General features: G+C 40.4%; 1 protein-coding gene and 2 pseudogenes across 1 annotated transcript; 1 reads left to right on the plus strand and 2 right to left on the minus strand.

Annotated features, from left to right (window-relative positions):
- Positions 1-245: 245 nt before the first annotated feature.
- Positions 246-2,380, plus strand: LOC149161278 (uncharacterized). Its single transcript, XM_089434827.1, has 5 exons — positions 246-313; positions 424-1,275; positions 1,477-1,633; positions 1,757-1,837; positions 1,934-2,380. Exons 1-5 carry the CDS (start codon positions 246-248, stop codon positions 2,378-2,380), a joined length of 1,605 nt encoding a protein of 534 aa, XP_089290953.1.
- Positions 2,381-7,785: 5,405 nt separating this feature from the next.
- Positions 7,786-8,463, minus strand: LOC149161279 (dolichyl-diphosphooligosaccharide--protein glycosyltransferase subunit 1B pseudogene; annotated as a pseudogene).
- Positions 8,464-8,829: 366 nt separating this feature from the next.
- LOC149161280 (proteinaceous RNase P 3 pseudogene) lies at positions 8,830-9,920 on the minus strand (annotated as a pseudogene).
- Between the last annotated feature and the right edge of the window lie 17,285 nt (positions 9,921-27,205).

Raw genomic sequence — 27,205 nt, forward strand, 5'->3', positions numbered from 1 at the left:
ATGGGTCAAATGGTTTCCTCTGGCTGAATGGTGGTATAACACTTCCTTCCATACAACAACAAAAAAATGACCCCATTTATGGCACTTTATGGATATCAGCCACCATCCATCATGTTATCACTGAAAATGTTGTTGCCAAAATTTTTTAGCCTAGCTTAAAGACAGGGTGTTTTAGTAGCGCCTGAATTCTTTTTTAGCAGTTTCGCAGCGCTACATGTTTAGGTGTTTTCGTAGCATGCTACGAAATGGGGGATTTGTTCGAATCTATAGTAGATGTCATGCAAAATAGTTCTGGGGTGGATACATTTTACAGGTGGCATGTTCTCAAGAAGTCATCATCAATGCTTGTCATTAAGTTCGGTCAGTGTGAGTTTCTTAGAAAGGGTGACTGGAAGGTTGAGAAAACAAATATGAGCTCAAAAGGGATTTGGCATGTGCACGGGAGGTCGAGTCGAATTTCAGGAATTTTCAGGAGTGGCTGGATCACCATGGGCCATATGACTTTATTGTGGATGGTGCAAATGTAGGCCTTTATCAGCAAAACTTTGCTGATGGTGGTTTTAATGTCTCTCAGTTAAGCTCTGTAGTCAATGTCTTGCGCCAAAGAAGCCCGAAGAAGAAATGGCCTCTCATTTTATTGCACAACAAGCATGCCACAGGAGTGCCAGCTGATGACCCTTACAATAAACAGCTGATTGAGGATTGGAGAAAAGCTGGTGCCTTGTATACAACACCAGCTGGGTCGAATGATGACTGGTACTGGCTATATGCGGCTGTGAGATTCAAATGTTTGCTTGTGACAAATGATGAAATGAGAGATCATTTATTCCAATTGTTAGTTAATGAGTTCTTCTCAAAATGGAAGGAAAAACATCAGGTCCGCTTTACTTTCAATAAATCTGGTCCACAGTTTCACATGCCACCTCCATATTCGATTGTTATTCAAGAGTCTGAAAGAGGCTCATGGCACATTCCCATTAAAGGAGGTGATGACATTGAAATGCCAAGAAGTTGGCTATGTGTTACTAGGTCTCTAGTATGTGGACTTAAGCAACGGTCTGATCCTTCATCCCAGGAAAGAAATACATTGGGCCCATCTGAAGACTCAGGTTTTGAGGTTGTTAATGATGATGTTGTTTCCAAATCAAACACGGACGTTGAGGACACAAGTATAGCCAGGCATGAGCAGAACACCGGCGAGTGTTTATGTTCAACTTTCTCTACAGAAACTGCTCAGTTAACATCAGAAAAAGACAAAAGAAAATGGGGACCGATGTCCCCCTCAAGTCCATGCAAACAACCTTGTTCATATAAAATAAGGAAGGAATCTGCCTGAATGGAGATACTTGCCTTCTCTAAAAGAGTAAACTAGTTGAAGGAAAAAACTTCAGGCAGCAGTCATAAATTATACAATTCTGGTGGGAAGTGTTTCACTTGTCACTTTGCATTTAGAATCATGAAACCGATTATTGGCAGGTGGCAAATTCATGAAATAACATTTATGTCTTGGGCGCAAGTGTTTGATGAAGTGCCAGAGAGAGATTTAGTGCATTGTCTTCGTGGCTTAGCTCCACAAGAGTTCTTTTTCCACGCAAACGAGATGTTGAGGTTTGATAAACATTACCAGCTGTTCGTGCGTTAGTTCCTCCACCGACACTTGGTTGATATTTGTTTTTTCTTTGCCAGAAAAGGGGTTTTAGAAACGAGAGCGTATTATTTGCATGCGGGGCATCACAAGTTTGGGATTCTGTTGCAGCTGCAGATCCATCTTTCTCCCAGAGAAAACATGGGGATTGTGAAGTTCGCAATCGGGGATGCTGCAATAACGTTTCTGTGGGTGTTTGGCGCTCACTCTGTCAGTGGAATGGGTGCTCCTAAAGTTGACAAGGAGCTGGTGCGAGAAATAGAAATTTCACATTGAGGAAATGTTCAGATAACTGAAAATTATCATCTTTTTCATGGTGATGCTCGAATCAAAGGTGGCTTTTCAAGGATTGAATACCAAGCAAGACCCAATGCTACAGGTGCATCATCTTTTAAGAGTCTAGTGGCAAGGCTGCTACCTCGAGCACATTCAGTTTATTACCGAGATGGAATTGGGAATATTTCTACCTCACATTTGAACGCCGACTTTAGAAAAACAGAACTGGAAATTGCACCTCGATATCCTATGTTTGGAGGCTGGCAAGCCACTTGTACAATAGGCTACGGCTTATATCTACAAGATTTTCTCTTCCAAGCAGCTGATGGCAGGCGTTATCTTAATATTGCTTTTGCATCTTCATTCAGTGATGTGGTCATTGATAAACTTATTGTGAAGGTTGCACTGCCAGAAGGATCTAAAGATCTTTATGCTTCTGTTCCCTTTTCTGCAGATTGACATATATAATATCTATGCACCTCGTTGTCTAAAGAACTCGAGTTCAGGAGTAAAGACGAGAGACAAGCTTACAGTTTCACAAAATAAGGTCTCGAGGAGGGTATTGGGGTTCCTATACGGTAGATATGACCTCTGTTTTGAACTATACACAAATGGATATTTCAACAGGCCTGATGTTCAAGAAGCTCTTCACGCAAATGTTACAAAGATTCCTTTCTAATGGGCAGTCTGCAACAATTCTGTGTTCAATGCATATAATTACACAATATTCTCAGTTCTTCCAATCTACACAAAACTTATTAAAGTGGTCTAAAGATTTGGGCTTACAGTGGAGATATTGATGGGAGAGTACCTGTAACTGCCATGAAAGATAACATCAATGCATTACATTTGCCCATAAAGCAACAATGGCATCCGTGGTTCCATGACAGACAAGTAGCAGGATGGTTTATACAATACCAAGGATTAACATATCTGACATTTAGAGGAACAGGGCACGCAGTTCCCTTAGACGAATGTAGCGAAACATTGATTGTGAATTTTTGTGCCCTGTTTGTTCCATAAAGTGTGATCTATTTCCTTTTTGGAAGATAAGATTAGAAAATGCATCTGACACAGGAACACAGTGATACATGCAAATGAAGCTGCATAGATGAACATTGGAAATGCAGGGGTGGTTGCACAGGAAAGAGAAATGAATGTTTTCGGTCCATTAATATCTTCAGTTTCCTGGTGTTGAAGGTTTTACTTTCTATGTTTGTTGCAAGACTTTAAATTATACAGCGGGTAGCCTTGTAAAGGTTTTGTAAGGTGTTCTAACCTAATTGATCTGGAATGTATTCCATATCAATAGTGTTTGTTAAAGACTATGAGCACATCTTGCAGAGGCACATTTATGCCTTGTTTAGTGATCTTTGGAAAATGGGTTCTGTAAGAATAAGGATTCCCACTTAAAGCTGATGTGCTCGATTCAGATTATAGAATGTGCCATTGTTTTGTGCACTTAAGGAATCAGAAATGGAAACAATTTCAGATGGCAGAGCCAAACATGAGTTTGATTCAGATTTCAATTCAACACATAAGGAAGCAGGTATTGAAACAACAGGACAGTTACATGAGAAGGATGGTCAGTGTTCGGACCTTGCTGATGTTGAAGCTACACACTGGCAATCATTTAGCTATGAGAGGAAGACTGTGTTTTTTAAATCACACAGCAGTTTCGTAGCGCGCTACGAAACTGCTGTAGGTGATGTTTTCAATGCAGAATAAACAGTTTGACCGGGAATGTTAGAAGAGAGACACTTGTACATCAATACAGCCTACAGCTCATCTGGAGACATGGTGTTAGGTAGCAGCGTTCCATACTCTGAGCTATTAAAGATTTGGGAACATGCTGCTACATTTTCGGAGAATGGAAGACAGGGGCCGTGAAAATAGGGTATGGCGACTCCACTGGTGCTAGTTGTAACAGTTCAGATGTTCACCATTTACATGCAAACCATTAAACGCATTAAATTTTAAGGTTATTCATCGTCCGGCCTTGCTTTCACTCGCTCTGCCACCCGTTTGCGTGGAAAAAGAACTCTTGTGGAGCTAAGCCACGAAGACAATGCACTAAATCTCTCTCTGGCACTTCATCAAACACTTGTGCCCAAGACATAAATGTTATTTCATGAATTTGCCACCTGCCAATAATCGGTTTCATGATTCTAAATGCAAAGTGACAAGTGAAACACTTCCCACCAGAATTGTATAATTTAGTCCAACGGAAATTGTCTTAATTGTAAAGCGTTTGTAGTCCAACGGTTAGGATAATTGCCTTCCAAGCGTGGCTCCACTTGGGATAGTGTGCCCTTGTGGTGCACTAAGAACCTGCAGTTCCAGTGCCTTATAGAATTTAATTAACAAACAGAAATTTGCTTGACAAGCATGACTGTAGGAGAAGGAAAGCTACTTCTAATGAAAAAATGCTCAGTTGACCTTGAGCTTATTTGCTTTTACCTATACCTACCTACCCTAACAATTTCAAACTTCCCTCAGCTCAATCAATATGAAATTTCCAATGCAGCCAATCATTTGTCTCATCTGATATTTGATTTCTTTGACTGTACCGGAGTTCAGAGCCAATGTGATAGTGTGATGACCGCTGCCACTGAAATTGTCTCTGACCTTCTTTGAAAAACTGAAATACTGGAGAGTAAAACTCTTCCATGTAATCAGCTACAGGATCCCAGAATACATGATCAGCTTGTTTTTCCTTATAACTTTCCAGCTGTGCAAACTGATCTTCAACCACAATGTTCAGTTCCTCAATCGTGAAAGGGAATGGAACCAGCATAGTCTCCTTGCGTTCTGTCACAGAAAGCTTCTGAAAATAATGATCATGATTATGGAAACTATATGCCTGAATTTGACCTTCTAAACCTTCAATTTCTTTCTCAATGTCCGCAGCAAATTCATCCAAAAAGCTCATCTTATCCTCTGCCTTGCAGTCAAAGGACTTTAGATACGAGGACAAGGACAAAGAAAAATTTTCACCTATTTCTTCATTAATATGATCATCATTCCATTGTTTGAAACCCTCAACTGAAGGAGAGTCTGTCACCAACTCTGACCTATCTATCCATTCCTCCAAAAACATGAGCCAAAGGTCTTGAAATGACTTAATGGATTTGGCAGGAAAGCATTCAACCCACTGTTTGCATTTCCCTTGAAATGAATCATAGAATAACCTTATACAAACATCCTCATGTTTAACTCTAAGAAGCTCTAAAAATTCACAAAAATCTGATATATGCTTCAAGGTTAAACTCAAATCTTCTCCGTTGAATTTGGGACCATTCCTTAGAAAATATGCATCCTTGGGAAAATGATTTGGGAAACCATGAATTCCTGAGAAATCAATGCACGCATACCTTGAACTAAGAATAGCAACTTCTGAGTCCTTCATAACTCCAGTGGAATCACCATGAACGTATGAACTTTGAATTCTTCAACAATGGAGTCGCCAAGGTAGGTTTACAGCCTCGGAAACCACTTTGAACTCCTGCTACCTTCAGAAATTCAATCTTCAAACTTCGGGAATGAATAATCATCAGGCTCCTGGCAGACGCACCAAAATGTTATCACAAAATCAGTACTAAGGGCTGCTACCTAGCAAGATCTCATGTAACTATTTCAATCAGACTTTAGACTAAGGATTAGCCTCCTTAGTCAGAGAGGGCTCTCTCACAGATCATGAATATGGATTTAGGACAAGGAAAGATGGCTAACTCTTTAAACAACACATGAAAATAAGCTGGTTGGACAAATATCAAATTAGTCTTCATTGGGCTATGGAGTCTCACACATTCAGTAAACAAAAGCACAGTCATTTCATGGAAGTCAAGGCTCTTTACATCAGATGTTCAAACATACTTTACATAAACCACAGCTTGCCAAGCATACAGGAAGTCAGAGCATTAAACATGAATTCTGAGTGATTATGTTGTAACAAGGCTGTAAAAGAACATTAAGAGAATAAACCACCATTACATTTGAACAATATGATCTATTGAGAATCTTGAGAAGAAACAACAGCTGTTTTTCTATTACTGTAATAAGTCTTTTACATCAGCCAAAATAAAACTCTGTTTTTCATAAATCTCCAACCCCTATTACATCCTAATTTGATCCATTTATAGGAATACATTCTTCCCTCTCTAGAGCGAGCTCAAAGGCTCTATTAACTACTCCTACATGCTATTTAACTAATTCATTAATTACAAACATGCTGAGCTGTAATTACACAAAATCCTAATCAAACTAAAACACTAATTCCATTCTCCTCGTAACATGATTCTTCTTGGATCCTTGACAGCTGTCCTCCTTCAGTTAGGCTGAGATGTGTTGGAGGAACATTCACTGAACAAGCTGACCTCGGGTGCTAGCTGTGTAGATGGCTCATTAATTAGTAAAGATGAGTACCCTATTTTCACGGCCCCTGTCTTCCATTCTCCGAAAATGTAGCAGCATGTTCCCAAATCTTTAATAGCTCAAAGTATGGAACGCTGCTACCTAACACCATGTCTCCAGATGAGCTGTAGGCTGTATTGATGTACAGGTGTCTCTCTTCTAACATTCCCGGTCAAACTGTTTATTCTGCATTGAAAACATCACCTACAGCAGTTTCGTAGCGCGCTACGAAACTGCTGTGTGATTTAAAAAACACAGTCTTCCTCTCATAGCTAAATGATTGCCAGTGTGTAGCTTCAACATCAGCAAGGTCTGAACACTGACCATCCTTCTCATGTAACTGTCCTGTTGTTTCAATACCTGCTTCCTTATGTGTTGAATTGAAATCTGAATCAAACTCATGTTCGGCTCTGCCATCTGAAATTGTTTCCATTTCTGATTCCTTAAGTGCACAAAACAATGGCACATTCTATAATCTGAATCGAGCACATCAACTTTAAGTGGGAATCCTTATTCTTACAGAACCCATTTTCCAAAGATCACTAAACGAGGCATAAATGTGCCTCTGCAAGATGTGCTCATAGTCTTTAACAAACACTATTGATATGGAATACATTCCAGATCAATTAAGTTAGAACACCTTACAAAACCTTTACAAGGCTACCCGCTGTATAATTTAAAGTCTTGCAACAAACATAGAAAGTAAAACCTTCAACACCAGGAAACTGAAGATATTAATGGACCGAAAACATTCATTTCTCTTTCCTGTGCAACCACCCCTGCATTTCCAATGTTCATCTATGCAGCTTCATTTGCATGTATCACTGTGTTCCTGTGTCAGATGCATTTTCTAATCTTATCTTCCAAAAAGGAAATAGATCACACTTTATGGAACAAACAGGGCACAAAAATTCACAATCAATGTTTCGCTACATTTGTCTAAGGGAACTGCGTGCCCTGTTCCTCTAAATGTCAGATATGTTAATCCTTGGTATTGTATAAACCATCCTGCTACTTGTCTGTCATGGAACCACGGATGCCATTGTTGCTTTATGGGCAAATGTAATGCATTGATGTTATCTTTCGTGGCAGTTACAGGTACTCTCCCATCAATATCTCCACTGTAAACCCAAATCTTTAGACCACTTTTGATAAGTTTTGTGTAGATTGGAAGAACTGAGAATATTGTGTAATTATATGCATTGAACACAGAATTGTTGCAGACTGCCCATTAGAAAGGAATCTTTGTAACATTTGCGTGAAGAGCTTCTTGAACATCAGGCCTGTTGAAATATTCATTTGTGTATAGTTCAAAACAGGGGTCATATCCACCGTATAGGAACCCCAATACCCTCCTCGAGACCTTATTTTGTGAAACTGTAAGCTTGTCTCTCGTCTTTACTCCTGAACTCAAGTTCTTTAGACAACGAGGTGCATAGATATTATATATGTCAATCTGCAGAAAAGGGAACAGAAGCATAAAGATCTTTAGATCCTTCTGGCAGTGCAACCTTCACAATAAGTTTATCAATGACCACATCACTAAATGAAGATGCAAAAGCAATATTAATATAACGCCTGCCATCAGCTGCTTGGAAGAGAAAATCTTGTAGATATAAGCCATAGCCTATTGTACAAGTGGCTTTCCAGCCTCCAAACATAGGATATCGAGGTGCGATTTCCAGTTCTGTTTTTCTAAAGTCGGCGTTCAAATGTGAGGTAGAAATATTCCCAATTCCATCTCGGTAATAAACCGAATGTGCTCGAGGTAGCAGCCTTGCCACTAGACTCTTAAAAGATGATGCACCTGTAGCATTGGGTCTTGCTTGGTATTCAATCCTTGAAAAGCCACCTTTGATTCGAGCATCACCATGAAAAAGATGATAATTTTCAGTTATCTGAACATTTCCTCAATGTGAAATTTCTATTTCTCGCACTAGCTCCTTGTCAACTTTAGGAGCACCCATTCCACTGACAGAGTGAGCGCCAAACACCCACAAAAACGTTATTGCAGCATCCCCGATTGCGAACTTCACAATCCCCATGTTTTCTCTGGGAGAAAGATGGATCTGCAGCTGCAACAGAATCCCAAACTTGTGATGCCCCGCATGCAAATAATACGCTCTCATTTCTAGAACCCCTTTTCTAGCAAAGAAAAAACAAATATCAACCAAGTGTCGGTGGAGGAACTAACGCACGAACAGCTGGTAATGTTTATCAAACCTCAACATCTCGTTTGCATGGAAAAAGAACCCTTGTGGAGCTAAGCCACGAAGACAATGCACTAAATCTCTCTCTGGCACTTCATCAAACACTTGCGCCCAAGACATAAATGTTATTTCATGAATTTGCCACCTGCCAATAATCGGTTTCATGATTCTAAATGCAAAGTGACAAGTGAAACACTTCCCACCAGAATTGTATAATTTATGACTGCTGCCTGAAGTTTTTTCCTTCAACTGGTTTACTCTTTTAGAGAAGGCAAGTATCTCCATTCAGGCAGATTCCTTCCTTATTTTATATGAACAAGGTTGTTTGCATGGACTTGAAGGGGACATCGATCCCCATTTTCTTTTGTCTTTTTCTGATGTTAACTGAGCAGTTTCTGTAGAGAAAGTTGAACATAAACACTCGCCGGTGTTCTGCTCATGCCTGGCTATACTTGTGTCCTCAACGTCCGTGTTTGATTTGGAAACAACATCATCATTAACAACCTCAAAACCTGAGTCTTCAGATGGGCCCAATGTATTTCTTTCCTGGGATGAAGGATCAGACCGTTGCTTAAGTCCACATACTAGAGACCTAGTAACACATAGCCAACTTCTTGGCATTTCAATGTCATCACCTCCTTTAATGGGAATGTGCCATGAGCCTCTTTCAGACTCTTGAATAACAATCGAATATGGAGGTGGCATGTGAAACTGTGGACCAGATTTATTGAAAGTAAAGCGGACCTGATGTTTTTCCTTCCATTTTGAGAAGAACTCATTAACTAACAATTGGAATAAATGATCTCTCATTTCATCATTTGTCACAAGCAAACATTTGAATCTCACAGCCGCATATAGCCAGTACCGGTCATCATTCGACCCAGCTGTTGTTGTATACAAGGCACCAGCTTTTCTCCAATCCTCAATCAGCTGTTTATTGTAAGGGTCATCAGCTGGCACTCCTGTGGCACGCTTGTTGTGCAATAAAATGAGAGGCCATTTCTTCTTCGGGCTTCTTTGGCGCAAGACATTGACTACAGAGCTTAACTGAGAGACATTAAAACCACCATCAGCAAAGTTTTGCTGATAAAGGCCTACATTTGCACCATCCACAATAAAGTCATATGGCCCATGGTGATCCAGCCACTCCTGAAAATTCCTGAAATTCGACTCGACCTCCCATGCACATGCCAAATCCCTTTTGAACTCATATTTGTTTTCTCAACCTTCCAGTCACCCTTTCTAAGAAACTCACACTGACCGAATTTAATGACAAGCATTGATGATGACTTCTTGAGAACATGCCACCTATAAAATGTATCCGCCCCAGAACTATTTTGCATGACAGCTACTATAGATTCGAACAAATCCCCCATTTCGTAGCATGCTACGAAAACACCTAAACATGTAGCGCTGCGAAATTGCTAAAAAAGAATTCAGGCGCTACGAAAACACCTTGTCTTTAAGCTAGGCTAAAAATTTTTGGCAACAGCATTTTCAGTGATAACACATCACATCATATTTAAGAGAAAATTCTAAGGTTCAAGTAGTGGAACATCACATCGAACATCAACAACAAGTCCTCCAACTCTTAAAGGATAACCTCGTGTTGGCACCGAATAGAATGAAACAATAGGCAGATCAACATCGCAGCGAAAGAAGTTTTGATGTAGGTGATTGGGTATTCCTACGACTACAACCATATAAACAAATTTCCCTCAAGCAAGCTAAGAAGGATAATAAATTATCACCAAAGTATTATGGTTCGTACAAGGTGTTGCAAAATATTGGTACGATGGCATACAAATTGGTGCTTCCTATAGCTTCTCAAGTGCACCTAGTTTTCCATGTTTCATGTTTAAAGAAGGTTATATGCGACAAGCTCCCAGTTCAAACAATATTGCCAGAACTTGACAAGGAAGGAAAAATTATATTGGAACCGGAAGTAGTCACAGAAACAAGAACTCAACAGCTACGAAATCGATCAATTTCAGAGTATCTCATCAAGTGGAAGAACTTATCCGCTGAAGATTCCACATGGGAGGATGAGAATTTTATACAGAAGCATCCAGAACTACTCAAGTGTTGAGGACAACACTTTTTTTGAAGGAGAGAGGCATGTTAGGTCCCTATAATACTAGTGATTATCCCATTACTATTGTAGTTGTATCCCTTATTAATATTGTTGTGCCCCTATTGTCCCCATATTGTTATTACTGTGCCCCATAGAATCCCTCTATTGTTATTTTTGTGGCTTTATATTATTATTGTTAGGTCGGCTGGGTTATATTGTGACTCCTTCGAGTCCTATATATAGAAAGGAGGTTTTTTCATTTGAATCATCCAAGAATTGTTCATTTGTGTAATGAAAAGGAGGTTGCCCCCGCAAAGAGGCTGAATTCTAAGGCGTTCAACTATCTTTTCTATCTTTTTGTGCGCTAGTTTCATAAAAATGGGTTGAAACACTAAATATTATGCTAAAAGGTGACATTTATCAAGAAATTTTGCTAACATTATTGATTTGTGCATCAGGAGTTCATGAGGCAGTATAAGGCTAAAACCAGCGGAACGTGACATGTTCACAAGGGACAACAAGATCTCCGGTGAAGGAGTCTACACAGAAATCGGAAATTTACTGGAAAATTTCAAAACTGATATATTGGGGACTCTGACAACGCAGCTCAATATTATGCAATCTAAATAGAAACAAGCAGAAGCAGAGCAAAACCTAGAAATATTCGGCCCTAAACGCAGAAAGAAACACAGCAATAAAGAGTGCCCACTAGATGGAGTTCAAGTTTGCGCTATTTGTACAAAAGATCACTCCACAAAGAACTGCTCCTCACTTCCTGGTTTGAAAGCAGTGTACAAAGAAGCGGAAGAAGAATCAGAACCAGTGTACCTACTCAATCAGCACCGTCAATGGCAGCCACGACAACCAGGTATGCCCTCCGATCCATCTTCTTCTTTCCAACCTCCACAATATCATGCTCAACAATATAATATAGTGTGGCAAAATCAGCCACCCTTTCCAAACTGGTCACAACAACCATTTCCTTCATCACCATGGCCAAATCAAACAAGCCAAACTAACTGGCCAAACTTTCCCTACTCTTCACCATATTGGCAGAACAATGCATATCCAACACAATGGTCCCCTCCCACTTCGCAGAGTCAAGCCTGGAAGACAAACTGGAAAAGACTGATGAATCAGCCAATAGGAACCATTCCACTCCCTCAACCTACACTACCAGCGCCATATACAATACAACAAAACCCCCAGTCCAACTTAAGACCGCAACTCCCAACCCAACCCAACCTGAACCCAAATAATAGACCGGTTCAATCTGTTCAAATAATCGAAACACTAGAGCTAGAAACCGATCTAAGGGAGTGCAACGACCTTCAGTTAAGGTCTGGGTGCATTATATAAACTAAGGGAGATAAAAATGTTCAAGTTGAAAATCAGCTACCCACAAAACAACCACTACAAGAAGAGGATGTGGTCAAACAACAAACTCACGACCAAGCAACCACGTCTTCTCCCCCATTCCTAGAACTATTAATCATACCACGCCCTATAGAACATCCTGACTTTGATATTCGGAGAGAACTTAGAAATTTGTGTATAAAAATCCCACTCCTCCAAGCTATCTAAGATATCCCAATATATGCAAAAACCATCAAAGAGTTATGTATAAGGAAGCCAAAGAGGAGAATAACAACTAACCGAACAATCCAAGTAGTTGGCACCCTATCTGATCTGTTATCAAGAAGAGAAGCACCTGTCAAATATGAAGACCCAGGGAATCCTATAGTGACGGTGCAAATCAATGGAAAAACCTTTTCAAATGCCCTAGTTGATTTAGGGGCTACAATTAATATTTTAACCACCACCACTTGTCAAAAAACTGGGCATTACATTAGTAGAACCAACCTCTACCTTATTAGAACTGGCTGACCGATCAATAATTAGGCCAGAAGGTACACTACACGATGTAATGGTATCCGTAGATTCCTGGGAGCACCTGACCGACTTTCTGATAATCAACCCCAAAAACCGACTCGATGGACACCCGTTAATCTTAGGTAGACCTTGGCTTGCGACTACTGATGCTTACATTGGCTACCGACAAGGCAGTATGACTATAACTAGAGGGAGTAATATCAAGAATCTAGCTCTATACCCTCCAGCCCAGCCAAGTGTAACAATAATAAAAACTAACAAACAACCTGTATCATACCTCACAAAAAACATTAGGTCCCCATTAACCATAGAAGATGCCCTCGATTTTAAAGATCAAACAGAGGATGACGTTATTAACAACTTCATTAACCAATCCAAATCCAGATCCCATGTACAATGTCACATGATAGAGGCAGCATTTGACAATGAACTAGAAGAAGATCCCCTCAAAGACACTCATGATCAAACAATACCCACTACCTCTATTTCAAACAGCAAAACTATAGAGATTGAGCCAGGAAAAACCTTGAACATTAACAATAACCTGACTCCTGAACAAGAAGAAAAGTTGGTCCAACTACTGAGAAAATATAAGGAAGCTTTTGCATGGGATTATCCGGACATGAAGGGAATTGATCCCCAGCTGTGTACACACCACATTTATACAGAAAAAGATGTTAGACCCGTTCGCCAACCCCAACGGAGACTCAACCCTCACCTAAAAGATATTGTGAAAGCTGAATTACAAAAACTTTTGGATGTAAACTTTATTTATCCAATCTCCGATAGCAAGTGGGTCTCTCCACTAGTAGTGGTGCCAAAGAAGAATGGAAAGTGGAGGATTTGTGTAGATTACAGAGAATTAAACAAAGCAACCCAAAAAGACCACTTTCCCCTTCCATTCATTGATCAGGTATTAGACACATTAGCAAGAAAGAAATTCTTTTCTTTCTTGGATGGCTTCAGTGGATACAATCAGATTCAGATTGCCCTTGAAGACCAGGACAAAACTACTTTTACCTATCCTTGGGGAACATTTGCCTAAAGAGTCCTACCCTTTGGCCTATGCAATGCCCCTGCCACATTTCAGAGGGCCATCCTCAGCATCTTTTCAGATTTAATAAATGAAGGGCTTGAAGTATACATGGATGATTTCACACCATACGGAGATGATTTTGAGCCAGCATTAGACACATTGGAAAAGGTGCTGCAATGATGTATCGCCACCAGGCTCTGCTTGAGCCATGAAAAGTGCTATATGATGATGACCGAAGGGCTCATCCTAGGTCATTATATCTTAGAAGCTAGAATACAGGTAGATCCGGCCAAAATTCAAATAATTTTGTTAATACCTACTCCTACCACACAGACAGAGGTATGCAGTTTTCTATGATTTTCTGGTTATTATAGGAGATTTATAGAACATTTTTCTCAAATAGCAGCACCTTTATATGCACTGACAAGGGATGTTGATTTTGGTTTGACAGATAAATGAGACCGTGCTTTTGAGGATCTGAAAAAGCTTGTGTCAACAGCCCCAATGCTCAGAGGCACAAATTGGGACCTGCCGTTTCGAATTTCATCAGATGCTTCAGACACATCTATTGGAGCAGTCCTTGGGTAGGAAGAAGAGAAAAAGCCATATGCAATCTATTATATTAGCAAGAATTTGTCTCCTTCTGAGCTAAACTATACCGTAATTGAAAAAGAGTTTTTAGTTGTAATACATGCTGTAAATAAATTTAGGCATTATATCACTGGATATCCTGTTGTTTTATATACGGATCACTCTGCCATAAAATATTTAGCAAATAAACTTGTTACAAATGGTAGAGTAACAATATGGTTGATTTTATTGCAGGAATTTGACATCACAGTAAAAGATCGACCTAGGAAAGAGATTCATGTAGCTGATTTTCTCTCACGAATGTCGAAGCCAGCGAACGCAGTAGCAGTGGAAGATCAATTCCCAGATGAAAATTTATTTGTTGTTACTGTCAAGACACCCTGGTATGTTGATGTTGCAAATTATTTAGGAGTAAGCAAATTACCAAAGCATCTGATCCCCAACGAATGAAAACAAATTGTGCAACGTAGTACCTGATTTTCTTGGATTTGGGGCTACCTATTTCATACAGGGGCAGATATGCACATCAGAAGATGCGTCCATGAAGACGAAATATTTGAGATTCTGAAAGCTTGTCATGACAGACCGTGTGGCGAACATTTCGCAGATCGAAGGACTGGTCACAAGGTTTTGCAAACAGGTTATTACGGGCCCACAATCTTTAAAGACGCAAAGAAATTTTTTCAAGCCTGTGACAGTTGCCAAAGAGCAGGATGCCCTGGACAGTCCGACGAAATGCCTTTAAACCCATAGCTAGTAATCGAACCATTTGAGCGTTGGGTGCTCGATTTTGTTGGTTCGATCAACCCATCATCAAATCAGAAAACATATATTCTAGTAGCAACAGAGTATATTACCAAATGGGTTGAAGCACAACCACTTCCAAGAGCTACAGAAGACTCTGTGATTCATTTCCTGTTCCAAATATTTGTGCAATATGGCCTCCCGAGGGACATAATCACGGACAGAGGACAGCAGTTTGTAGGTAATAAAATTACTGCAACATTAAAAAAATATCACATTCAGCACAAAATTACTACTCCGTATCACCCACAGGCAAATGGCCGAGTATAGAGCACGAATAAGGTGATAGAGGCAATATTGACAAAAACCGTTACATCACATCGGCGTGATTGGGCTTCAAGATTTTCCGAAGCCTTTTGGGCATACCAAACAACGTGGAGAAACACTACGGATTATTCACCATATCAACTAGTATTTGGAAAAGAACCCATCTTTCCACTAGAGTTCGAAATACAAACATTAAGAACAACACAGGAGATTGGTCTGGATTTAAATGAGGCCCAAACTAATAGATTACAGTAAATTAACAAGCTAGATGAAATTAGGCTCTTGGCTCTTCAATGCACTGCATTAATTCAACAGCAGAGAGAAAAATGGCACAACGCCCTGATCAAGAAGAAAATCTTCCACGAAGGAGATTGGGCACTCCTATATGATTCCAGGTTTCAGAATTTTCCGAGAAAACTTCAGACTTGATGGCTTGGACCATATGAAATCCAGAAAGTGCATGACAATGGCACCATTACTTTGACTACTACTGACGGATCTGGACATACCTTTAAAGCAAATGGCCACCGAGTGAAACTATACCATAAACCGCTTTCTCGGGGATCCTTTTACCAGCAACTCCGAGAAGATTCTGATATGCAGATTCTTACTGAGGAAAATAATACTTCCTCAGCACTGCTTCACCAAGGAACAACATTTTCGCCTTTTTGTTGTTCCTTTTCGAAGGAACAGCACTTTCACATTTTGTTGTTCCTTTCCGAAGGAATAGCATTTCCGTATTTTTGCTGTTCCTTTCCAAAGTAACAACACTTTCGCATTTTGTTGTTCCTTTCCGAAGGAACATCATTTCTGCCTTTTTGTTGTTCCTTTCTGAAGCATTTCCACCTTTTTGCTGTTCATTTCCGAAGGAACAACACTTTTGCATTTTGTTGTTCCTTTCCAAAAGAACAACATTTCCGCCTTTTTGTTGTTCCTTTCCGAAGGAACAACATTTTTGAATTTTGCTGTTCCTTTCCGAAGGAACAGCACTTTTTCATTTTGTTGTTCCTTTCTGAAGGAACAACATTTCTGCCTTTTTGTTGTTCCTTTCCGAAGGAACAATGCTTCCGCATTTTTGTTGTTGTTGTTCCTTTTCGAAGGAACAACACTTTCGTTTTTTTTTGTTCCTTTATGAAGGAACAACACTTTTGCATTTTTTTGTTCCTTTCCAAAGGAACAGGAACAGCACTTTCGCATTCTGCTATTCCTTTCCAAAGGAACAGCACTTCTGCATTTTTTGTTGTTCCTTTTCGAAGGAATAACACTTTCATTTTTTGCTGTTCCTTTCCAAAGGAACAGCACTTTTGCATTTTTCTGTTCCTTTCCGAAGGAACAACACTTTCGCGTTTTGTTTTTCCTTTCCGAAGGAACAGCACGTTCGTTTTTTGTTGTTCCTTTCCGAAGAAACATCATTTCCGCATCTTTGTTGTTCCTTTCCGAAGGAACAACACTTCCACCAGATTGTTTTGTCGTTCCTTTTAAAGGAACAGCCCTCCTTCGCATTTTTTTTCCTTTCTACCGTTCCTTCCGAAGGAACAACAGTTTTGATTTCGGATGATCTTAGGCTGTTCCACCAAAGGACCGGTATTTTATTTCATGCTTGCTTTATTTGTTGTTCTGTTTAAGCAACAGCTGTTGTTCCTCTTAAGCAACAGCTGTTGTTCCTCTTAAGGAACAACTATTGTGCCTCTTAAGGAGCAACAGTTTTGAGTGTATTTTTTCCTTTTTCTTGATGTTCCTCTTAAAGGAACCACGGCTTTTGCATGTAGATGTTCTTTTTTTGTCCCTCTTAAGGAACAGCAGTTGTTCCATCTAAGGAACATCACTTTTTGAGTGCATTTTTGTTTTCTTTGTGTGTGTGTGTTTCATCATTTAGAGGATTTTTTAGAATGATGGTTCATTTAAGGCACAGCTATACAATTATGCAAGAACACAAAAACTAGAGGATACTGAAATTAGGTAACCAAAGAAAAATCGTTATCTTTAGAGAGATTGCTTTGAATCGATAAGAAAAAAAGAGGAAAGGACACAACTATTTCACTTTGTTGTCTTTATTTTCACTAAAACCAATTTGATTGATTATTTTTATCATGTTGGTTCTTTCTTAAATCTTCATAATTCTCTTTGATCATTATTATTGAATAAGAACAAGGGCATATTTTCCTCTATTGAGATGTTCAAACTTCTTCCACCATCCCTACTCTTAAGGAGTGTTGAGCCATCCTCTGTATATAAATAGAAAAGTGCTATATAAAAGAAAAGAAGATTACTAACATGATTTGTCAGATGAAGGATACGGGGTCTCATCAAGATCCAGCCTACCATGATGATAAGGAAGCAAGTGAAGTGGCATCCCCACTATGGCCACCACACCAGGGAGATGATCCAAGAGGCATATCAGAAAAATAAAATAAAAATTCCTTGGAACAAGAGGTCTCATCACGAGCCGACCTGCCCACCTTTCACTCCTTCCTGGTGAATGGCATTGTGATTCATCTAGTTACCAAGCCAGCACAATGGCCTCCATTCTGACATCGCACAGCACTTTCCTAGGCATACACAAAGGATTATGGTTCCAAGGGTGAAACAAGCAACTCTGTCAAGGTTATGGACACCTATGGGCAACAGAGCTCTGATGATGGTATTGAAGTCAAACTTTTCATACACCAATAGTCATTATAAACCCTTCGTCTTATATCTTTATATTGATTTCAATTGAGATTATGTTATATAACCCTTTCGAACCTTTTATACATGAAAAATCATTTATAAATCAATCATAATGGTTAAAGTGGATAATGACTGCATAAGAACTTTTACATACGTCAGCTGTCCTATCCTCTATTTTTTGCATCATTTCACGGCATTTCCATATCTATTTGCGATTTCCATCTTAAGCCTCAATTTTAGTAATCCACTGATTTTTGTAATCATGTCATGGATATATATGTCGTTCCTTTATTTTACTGTACGACTGCAGTCTAGCATGTTGCTCCTTTATTTGCCGGTCGAGGACAGCCTATCACATTTCAGGGGGGCGCGGGTGACCTCCATAATACACTGGCATACGTGTCAACTCCTTATTTGGAGGTACTATGACTCCATCAAAACTCGGGAATAGCAAGTTTAATGGTATTGTATTTCCAAATATGCACAGCTTGTTTTTCCATCGTTATTTCTGTGTTTTTGCTCTGTAAAAATCAACAGTGTACTAAAGCTTGAACAGCTTGTTGTTCCATCGTCATTTCTATGTTTTTGCTCTATAAAAATTAACAGTGTGCTAAAGCTTAAACAACTTGTTGTTCCATCGACATTCCTGTGTTTTTGCTCTGTAAAAATTAACAGTGTGCTAAGCTTGAACAAAATGGGAGGCAGATCAATATGCAGCGAACCGCAGGTGTTAATGGTCTCCAACACTGCACGCGAAATTTTAGTAAGAGCAAGATGGATTGCCTACCTTAACCGACTACAGTAGTCTAACGAGATGGTGGCCATTGAATTCATGCAGAATTTGCAGGAAGATCGTTCCATGGTGAGGGGAAGGCAAATAACATTAACAGATGCGATAATTGCTGAAGTATCGGGACTGCCAGCTATTGGACCAGTATGGACCCTAAAAAAAGTGAGACTTCAAGATGCTATAACCATCTTCCGAGACGAAGGACAGAGCCTTACTATCAAAGGAAAAGGAGTCCTGCCTGCAACCCTAGGAGAACCTTGGGTAGAATTAGCCATAATTGTGCAAAGCTACATCACATGCGATGGTAGAAAAAATGTGGTAAGCCCACGACATATTAAACTGTTAGCTGTATTAAAACAAAAATGTGTTGTAAATTTTCCAGCATACTTAAACTTTCTTTTGCATGATGTTGCTCGGAGTATAAGAAAATCTCGTCATGTAGAATCGGTAGTAAGTCATCACGGCTTAATTCGGCTAATAGTCAGTTATAGTCTCGCTCAACAGCAGAGTAGTTGGGAAGAACTGGTTTTCTCAATAGATGGGGGATTGGCCTTGCCAGCCCCAAAACGAAAAAGCACTGCTAGCACATCAATCAGACCGCAGAAACGTAGACAGTCCGCCAGATTAGGGAGAAGCAGGGTAATGTTGGGAAGTCCCCCAGAAAATAGTAGCCAGCCATTAGAGATATATGACTCAGAGGATGAGCAACCCCCACAACTTGAAGGAGAGGAAAATGAAGAAGAAGAATTAGAAGAAAATGAAGAAGAGGAACCGGATGAGGAAACTGAGCACTTGGTGAGGAAGAAGGGGAGGAAGTAGAACCACCCAACGAAATCCCATTACAAAACCCTCTGCAAGAAGACGAATTGGCCCAAACTTTGGCCAATATGGGTGAGTATGTCCAGCCCCACAACCCACTCAATCTCGATATCGAGGCAGGACAATCACAAGAACACTCTTCTCACAGTAAGAGTGCGTCTGAGGAGATGAGTGATGAGGAAGAAGAAGAAGGACAATCACAGGAACACTCTAAGAGTGCATCCAAAGAAATGAATGACGAAGAAGAAGTAGAAGCAGAAGCTGGCTGGGAAATACCAGATCAACCCAGGGTTTCCTCCCCTGAAAAACCTAATTAGGAGGACGAGAACACTAAAGAAGTGTTCCAAGTAGAAAACATGGAAATAAGTCAGGGCGAGGGTACAATCCCTGAAGAACAAACCCCAGGCCCAAGAAAAGAAACAGTTGTTCCTTCGAAGAAAACAAACGAAATCAAAAGGCTGCGAAAGGAACAGCAGAGACTACTAAATGTAGTTAAACAACTCAGACAACAAATAAGGGTTCTAAAAATGGGGAGAATCTCAAAAAGAACCCCTAGAACAAAGGATGCAGCCACCCAGACGAAACCCCATAAAATTAAGACCAAAATAACTCAAACTAAACCCTTTATCATTTAGGACCGCAAGGAACAGCATGTGGCGATTACAAATACAGAGGCCCAAATAGAAGACACACCAGTCTGTAATAAGGACGTCCAGACAGAGGCATTGTCCTCTAGCATCACGACCGACCAGACAATTCATGAGAAGGAAACATAGACTATAGGAACTAGATGTCGCAATAAGGAGATCCAGGTAGATCTCCAGCCCAAAAATGTTATGATGGACAATGATCCGAGGATAGTGAGACTTCAAAAGGATCTGGCACAGGCCCAACAAACAATAGAAAAGCTCACAGAGGAAACTATTCCTCAGGAGAAATATCAGAAGTTACAGCAGTAAGTAAAGAACATCAATGCATCGGAGAGCGAGGCCTTCGATAGATGGCGAAGGGCAGAGGAAAAAGTTAAAAAGGTAACCAATAGACTAGACACAGTTATGAGTCAAATGGATACCCTATGTTTTCTATATACTGAGGTTCTAGCATGTAGGGCACCTGCCAAGAATTATGCTTTGTTTTTTATGGAAAGGTACTTACAATTAAAAATTAAGGATGTCAAGATAGGGGTGCCTATAGGGTTAAAAACTATTGATGATTTCATAAACTGTTGTAAGCATTATGGGTGAAAGTCCAACGATTGCTATGTGAGTTTTATTTGCATAATCTTGTGTTGGATAGTGAAACGGAAGAGAACCCTAGCCCTTCTGTGGGTGATATCCAGCTTCAAGCATTCATCTCTTTCTTTGTTAACCAGATAAAGTAGCTTAAAGCCCATAATACCTTTCAGAGACAGGAGAACGGGTTAGATCTATGGGTAAGGGGTGAACCAAGAAACCCATTGCAACTATGGAATAAGCATAGAAACTTAATGAGAAAGAAGGGTGTGATCCAGACCTTGGGACCCATTCAAATAGCAGTTGTCCAGCAAGGGGTAGAATACTTCCTATCCATCAAAGACCTTGCCATAGCAGCAGCCAAACTCTGATGGAAGACTTCCACGGAATGTTCAGGATAGAGAGCCATTTAATTATGAAAATTTTGAGTTAGTTGTTGATCGCATGGTTACCTATAGTAACCACATCTTGAGAGAAGGCCTGTATTGGTTAGGCTGTAGGTTTCGGAGTCAAATCATCTGGTATCCTGCACTAGGGTATAAGGCCCTATATGAATTGCCTGAAGGCCAAACAGGGCATATTTTTTAAGTTTTAGCTACACATCATGGTTTTAGACCATTGCATGAAAATCCTTCTCCACCCTATTCCCTAACTGCCTTGCATGTAAATTACAATGTTTTCATGAGGGCATGAAAAAGGGTAAGCAAGGGGGTGTGTTGAGCATTGGAAAAAGTATGTATTTATCATTTATTTCTTTATCTTTTCCTTTAAATCACAACTTCTTTACATTCTAAGATGGTAATATGTTAAAGAATTATGATAGAATTAAGGAGATTTGTGATTGATGCAAAATGACTAATTATTGTCTTTTTCTATACAGAAAGTGGAGAAAATGGAAAATCACTATTCGGGAGGAAAAGACAAAGAAGAAGCAACTACTGTCCCTTTGATAGTGTTATAGACATTTTTGGGCACTGCAACCCCAATCATACATGTCCATAAACCAAGGGCTTCTAAGTCCCTAAAAGTGTTGCTTCACACCCTAAAAGAACAAGGTCAGCTGATTACATCTTCTCCCAGAAGTTCTCCATGGAAAACTGCTCAGAACTGGTCAAAACTGGACCATACAGGTTGCTCAGTGCTAAGGGTGTGATGCATCCCACCTGCTCAGTGTAAAGGGTGCGATGCATACTGGAAAGCCCTTCTATAGGGTGTGATGAGCGAGAGTGGACAAATGGCAGAGACAGTTTGCAAGGTGGATACTCAGGGAATCTTCCAGAAACTTCTCCAATGACACTTGCCTCTCTGAATTCGCCCAGGGATGAGTAAGAGATCATGAATCTCCAAGTGGAACCAAGAACTATCAGAGAGAGGACACTAATCAAAAACCCAGCAGCTGACTCACCCCCCTGCAAACATCTATATATGGATCCCTCATCACAGAGATCCAGAGGCTGGAATCTTGTATTTTGTAAGGAAGTGTTGTTGGTTTCTTGGTGAAAATCATAGTGTTGGGTGATCTAAGCTTTTCATGAGGTGAAGAAGGGCTTTCATGCTGAGAGGATGACGCTGGGTCAGAACAATTGGTTGTAATCCTCTTTGCTATTCTTGATATTAATAAAGCTATTCAAGTTTTCCTCCACATTCTTGTATGTTTGATGATATATGCATTTGTGTGGTCAATATATATCTGGTCCTATATTGTTTATGATTGTAGATCTCTATTCTTGGATAGTGTTATGCTGCTTTGATCCCACAGGTGCTCTTTGAAGCTGGGTAGACAAAGGAGGAGCAGCAAAGACCTGTCAGAAGGGAGAGGAACCAAGCAAGGAATCAAGCGCAAGACTGAGGTTGGTGTCCTTTGTTCCCCTCTTATATACTTCTCATAAAGGAAAGCGAAAGTAGTTTTAGTTTGTTTGTTTCTAAGATAGCTACCAATCTTAGTGGGACTAGCAGCTCCAAGTGGGCAATAGATTTCCCGATAACAGACAGGAAGCTGTATCCAGACGAGGAAATCAAGATCGGAGTGCGTAGTCCAGGAAAAGGAAAAGAAAACGTGGCATCAACGCAAGAAGACAAAACGATAAGTTGGAGATCAAAGATATGGCAAATCCCTCAGGATCCTTTGATCTTGAGGGATCGCTGCCTCAAGACTTATCTGTATTTTGTATACTTCCGCCTAGCCATTATAAAAATGGATAGCGCTGGTAGCCCAAGGGGCGGATATTATTGTCAATTTGTAGAACTTACTGTTGTAATCTTAACTTTTATCATCGACTCTCTTTAAAGAGCGATAGTTGTAACTCTGCCATTTATGATTAATATATAACTCAGTTTCTGTTCCATTATCTGATCCTGGAGTAACCGCAGCAGTGCTTCCCTAGTGGCTAAGGGCCCGGCCCTAGTGGATCACTTGCTTCTTGTATCATTATTTTACAATTACAGTCCTGCGTGGTTTGATTTCCTTTGCATTTCCTTAATTCGTTTTATTCAGTAATCTTCTATTCCTGAACGTTTCTCTGAATTGCTCTGTTACATCGAAATTGTATTTGGATAGCGAGATTGTTATTTACAACCGAAAATGTTATGTTGTTCATTCTAAAATAATATTGCACTGTCTAATTCGAATTCTGTTGTTCATTTACATATTGATATTGTTGTTCATTTATAGTTGTGATTGTTGTTCATTTAGCTATGGTTCACTTACAATTGTGATTGTTGTTCATTTGATTACTGTTCCATTATAACTGCAATTGTTGTTCCTTTATAACTGTGGTTAATGTCCATTATGCTAGAATAAGATTATTGATTCAATTCGTTGTGTGATTACACTTAATTAATTTTGTTGTTCCTTTCTTAGATTGTTGTTCAATTCCTTTCTTAGTTAAAGATGGTTGTTCAACTCCTTTATTAGTTAAAGATTGTTGTTAAATTCCTTTCGGTTAAGATTGTTGCTCAATTCATTTCTGTAGATTAAGCTTTGTTGTTCGATCTTTTCAATAGAATTAGTTGTTGTCCCTTTTCTGTTAATTGAATTGTTATTCCCAGTATTCTCTTTGGTGTGGATAGGAAGATCTACAACTGTAATGAACATTGACTACTATTGTCTAAGTTCTTAGATTGAAGGTCTTGTCTGTGATTGATTTTCATTTACATCAGTTTACAGGGGAAAGAGTTATCAGTACTGCATCCTTTACTGATGATTGTTGTAGTTTCTTGAATGAATAATTTAGTTAAAAAGCATTTAAGTTTCTTGCCATCACAATTAGAGTTTGTTTCCAGCATTCATTTACTTTTGCAAAGCACTATACTGCAAGCATTGCTCTTGAACAAGTGACCACCTCAAACTGATTACACTCTTGAGATAAAAAATCGTACCTAGATTGATAATTAATGTAGGGTAAACAGGGGTTAAAAGACACCTTTTATCACTCAACAATGGGCGGGTGGTGAAAGTGTGGAATCCACAGCAAATGAAGCAATCCGGCCTTCTCCATGCCGCGCAGCCATTTTCGTGGCTCTAATGTTGTGACTGGCCCCTTCATGCTTTGCTTCATGAGGCTCTCCATCTCTAAGTGTGGGAACTTCTCACTGTCCGTGAGGTCCCAATATTCAAACTTCATTGTGGGCACGTGGCCCAGGTGCGAGCCCTCAAACACAATTCCATCAAGGAGGAGCGGGGTCTGGAGTGTGCTCTTAGTGGCATCCAGATCCTTTGGTATCTTAGTTTTCCCTTTCCACGGAGGGACGTACTCGGGCAATTTTGCTGCAGAGCGCACTAGATGTCTTCTTCCATGTCTTCTGCTTCCTCTATCTCATCGATGAGAGCCTGTAGGTCCTCCTCATCATCATCTTTCTCAATGGTGACAACGTTTCCCTTTTCTTCCATTGAGAGTTTACCAAACCACGGATTCCTTGGGCACATGCAAACTAGTCCCGCTACCTGCTTATATTCCTTGGGCCTCGGCATCCGAGGTGATTTTGGGATTTCTGGCGTGACCCCAGTATCTTTGGGAACATCATGTACCATGGGGTTCTGCGCGGCCTCATCGGTAGTTCCTTTTGCAGAGCCCAAACCTCTCCTGGTAGCCGCCATCCTGTTTGAACTGTTTGTGGTTGTTCATGAACTTCGGGGCTCAAATATCGCTCAGCGCTCAACACTCTATGCTCTAATCAACTGCTCAAATCTCAAGTGAACAAGTGTTGTCTTGTGGCTAGCCCCTGGAGTTTTATAGTGCCTTTTGAATTCAAATTCGACCGTTCCCCCCAATTCTGGGCCATCAATGCTTTCTTGGCGGCAGATTTCCCCAAATCTTACCCTTAATTTGTGTCTTAAATGCCCACTGTCAGCTCCCTTTTGCCTTAAATCAGAAATCCCATCATGAATAGTGACACCAATGGTCACTTCCCAGCTTAACCGCGCGGCAGCACAGGCCCCCGTGCGCGGTCGCGAACCTTGTGGCATGTTGATTCTGCGTGCACCTCCCTCATTGCGCAGCTCCTAGACAGACTCTTTTATAGTCCCATACTATCTTTCAACTACCTGGAGCGCTGAGACTGTTCTCCCTACGGCTAGTCAGGTGGTCGCACCACCTGTGCGAGACTTCAACTCGCCTTCCAATATAGTCCATGGAAACTCCTTAATTGCCTTCGCGACAGCCGGCGTTGCGTGTTCTATTATATGTAGTGTGCTCCCCTGGTTACTGCATTTGGTGAGGTGCAGTCGTAGCCATGGTAGCAAAGTCATAAATTCTCGGTGACAATCTTCTAATCTAGTGGTATGATCATCCGCACCTTGTTTTGTCATCCTTGGCTTATCGATGAGAGATGCTTGCTTGACCTCATTTTCCGGCCTCTTGATCTCGGCGTCCATAAACATGCTTTTCTTCCTCAGTCGTACCCGGTCTTTTTCAAGTTCGCGAAGTCTAAGGTTCCCTCGTCGAATGGCTTCTTGAATCTCTATGTGTTCGACCTCGCATAGCTGTGTGATTTCTTCATCCTGGTCTTCGCGCACTATCACAACTACAAGAGCTATTACGTGTAGATTCCTCTTTGCATTCTCTTCAGACACTACGGTCTCTACTCTGTTTCGCACCTTTGGAATCATTTCTACGGTCAGGGTTTTACACATGGTCGTATAGGCCCATCGAACCGCTGGTACGCGTAGGTCCCAATCAGTGCATCTTGCCTAGTGAAGCCTGTTCAGTACTTCGCACAGCCTATTGAATGCTTCTTCATGGATAATTAGTAGTGCGTGTCGTCGTTAATACTACTGTGGTTTGTTCCGGTTCTCTATTATGGGAGTGGTGTGCGCTTTTGCGGGCTGTACAGCATATGTCCGTACCCATCGAGAAAGGTGGGCACGTAAGTCGTTCCACCCCTACTAACTGGCTCGCGTTCTGAGCTGGGGTTTTCCAAAGCATAGGCACATCATCCTTCTACATCTGCGCCAGTCTTCAAAACTTCCCTGATGCGTACCCCACCATCGTGCGGGCGTTGCGTGCAATGCCCACTTCAGAGCATCGAACTGCTACTGTTCCCGTACTGTGCTTTCAAATTTACTCAGGAATTCACTGTTATGAAACCAGCTCAAGAAAATATAGAAAAGATAGATCAACACCTTGGAATTCAAGCTCTTCGAGGGGGCAACCTCCTTTACATTACATAAATGAACAATTCTTTGATGATACAAATGACAAAACCTCATTTCTATATATAGGAGTATAAGGAGTCACAATATAATCCAGCCGACCTAACAATAATAATATAAAGCCACAAAAATAACAATAGAGGGATTCTATGGGGCACATAAATAACAACATGGGGGTAATAGGGGCACAACAATATAAATAAGGGGTATAACTACAATAGTAATGGGGTAATCACTAGTATTATAGGGACCCAACATGCCCCTCTCCTTCAAAAAAGTGTTGTCCTCAACGCTTGAGTAGTTCTGGATACTTCTGCATAAAATTCTCATCCTCCCATGTGGAATCTTCAGTGGATAAGTTCTTCCACTAGATAAGATACTCTGAAATTGCTCGATTTCGTAGCTGTCGAGTTCTTGTTTCTGTGACTGCTTCCGGTTCCAATATAATTTTTCCTTCCTCATCAAGTTCTGGCAATATTGTTTGCACTGGGAGCTTGTCGCCTATAACCTTCTTTAAACATGAAACATGGAAAACTGGGTGCAATCGAGAAGCTGCAGGAAGCTCCAATTTGTATGCCATAGTACCAATCTTTTGCAACACCTTGTATGGACCATAATACTTTGGTGATAGTTTATTATCCTTCTTAGCTTGCTTTAGGGACATTTTCTTATATGGTTGTAGCTGTAGGAATACCCAATCACCTACATCAAAACTTCTTTCACTGCGATGTTGATCTGCCTGTTGTTTCATTCTATTTTGTGCCAACACGAGGTTATCCTTTAAGAGTTGGAGGACTTGTTGTTGATGTTCGATGTAATGTTCCACTGCCTGAAC

Source organism: Pinus tabuliformis, chromosome 5_2 (assembly GCF_031772625.1).
Source record: "Pinus tabuliformis cultivar Carrire ecotype Pingquan chromosome 5_2, CPIR1, whole genome shotgun sequence".
In the NCBI taxonomy this organism is placed as follows: Eukaryota; Viridiplantae; Streptophyta; class Pinopsida; order Pinales; family Pinaceae; genus Pinus; species Pinus tabuliformis.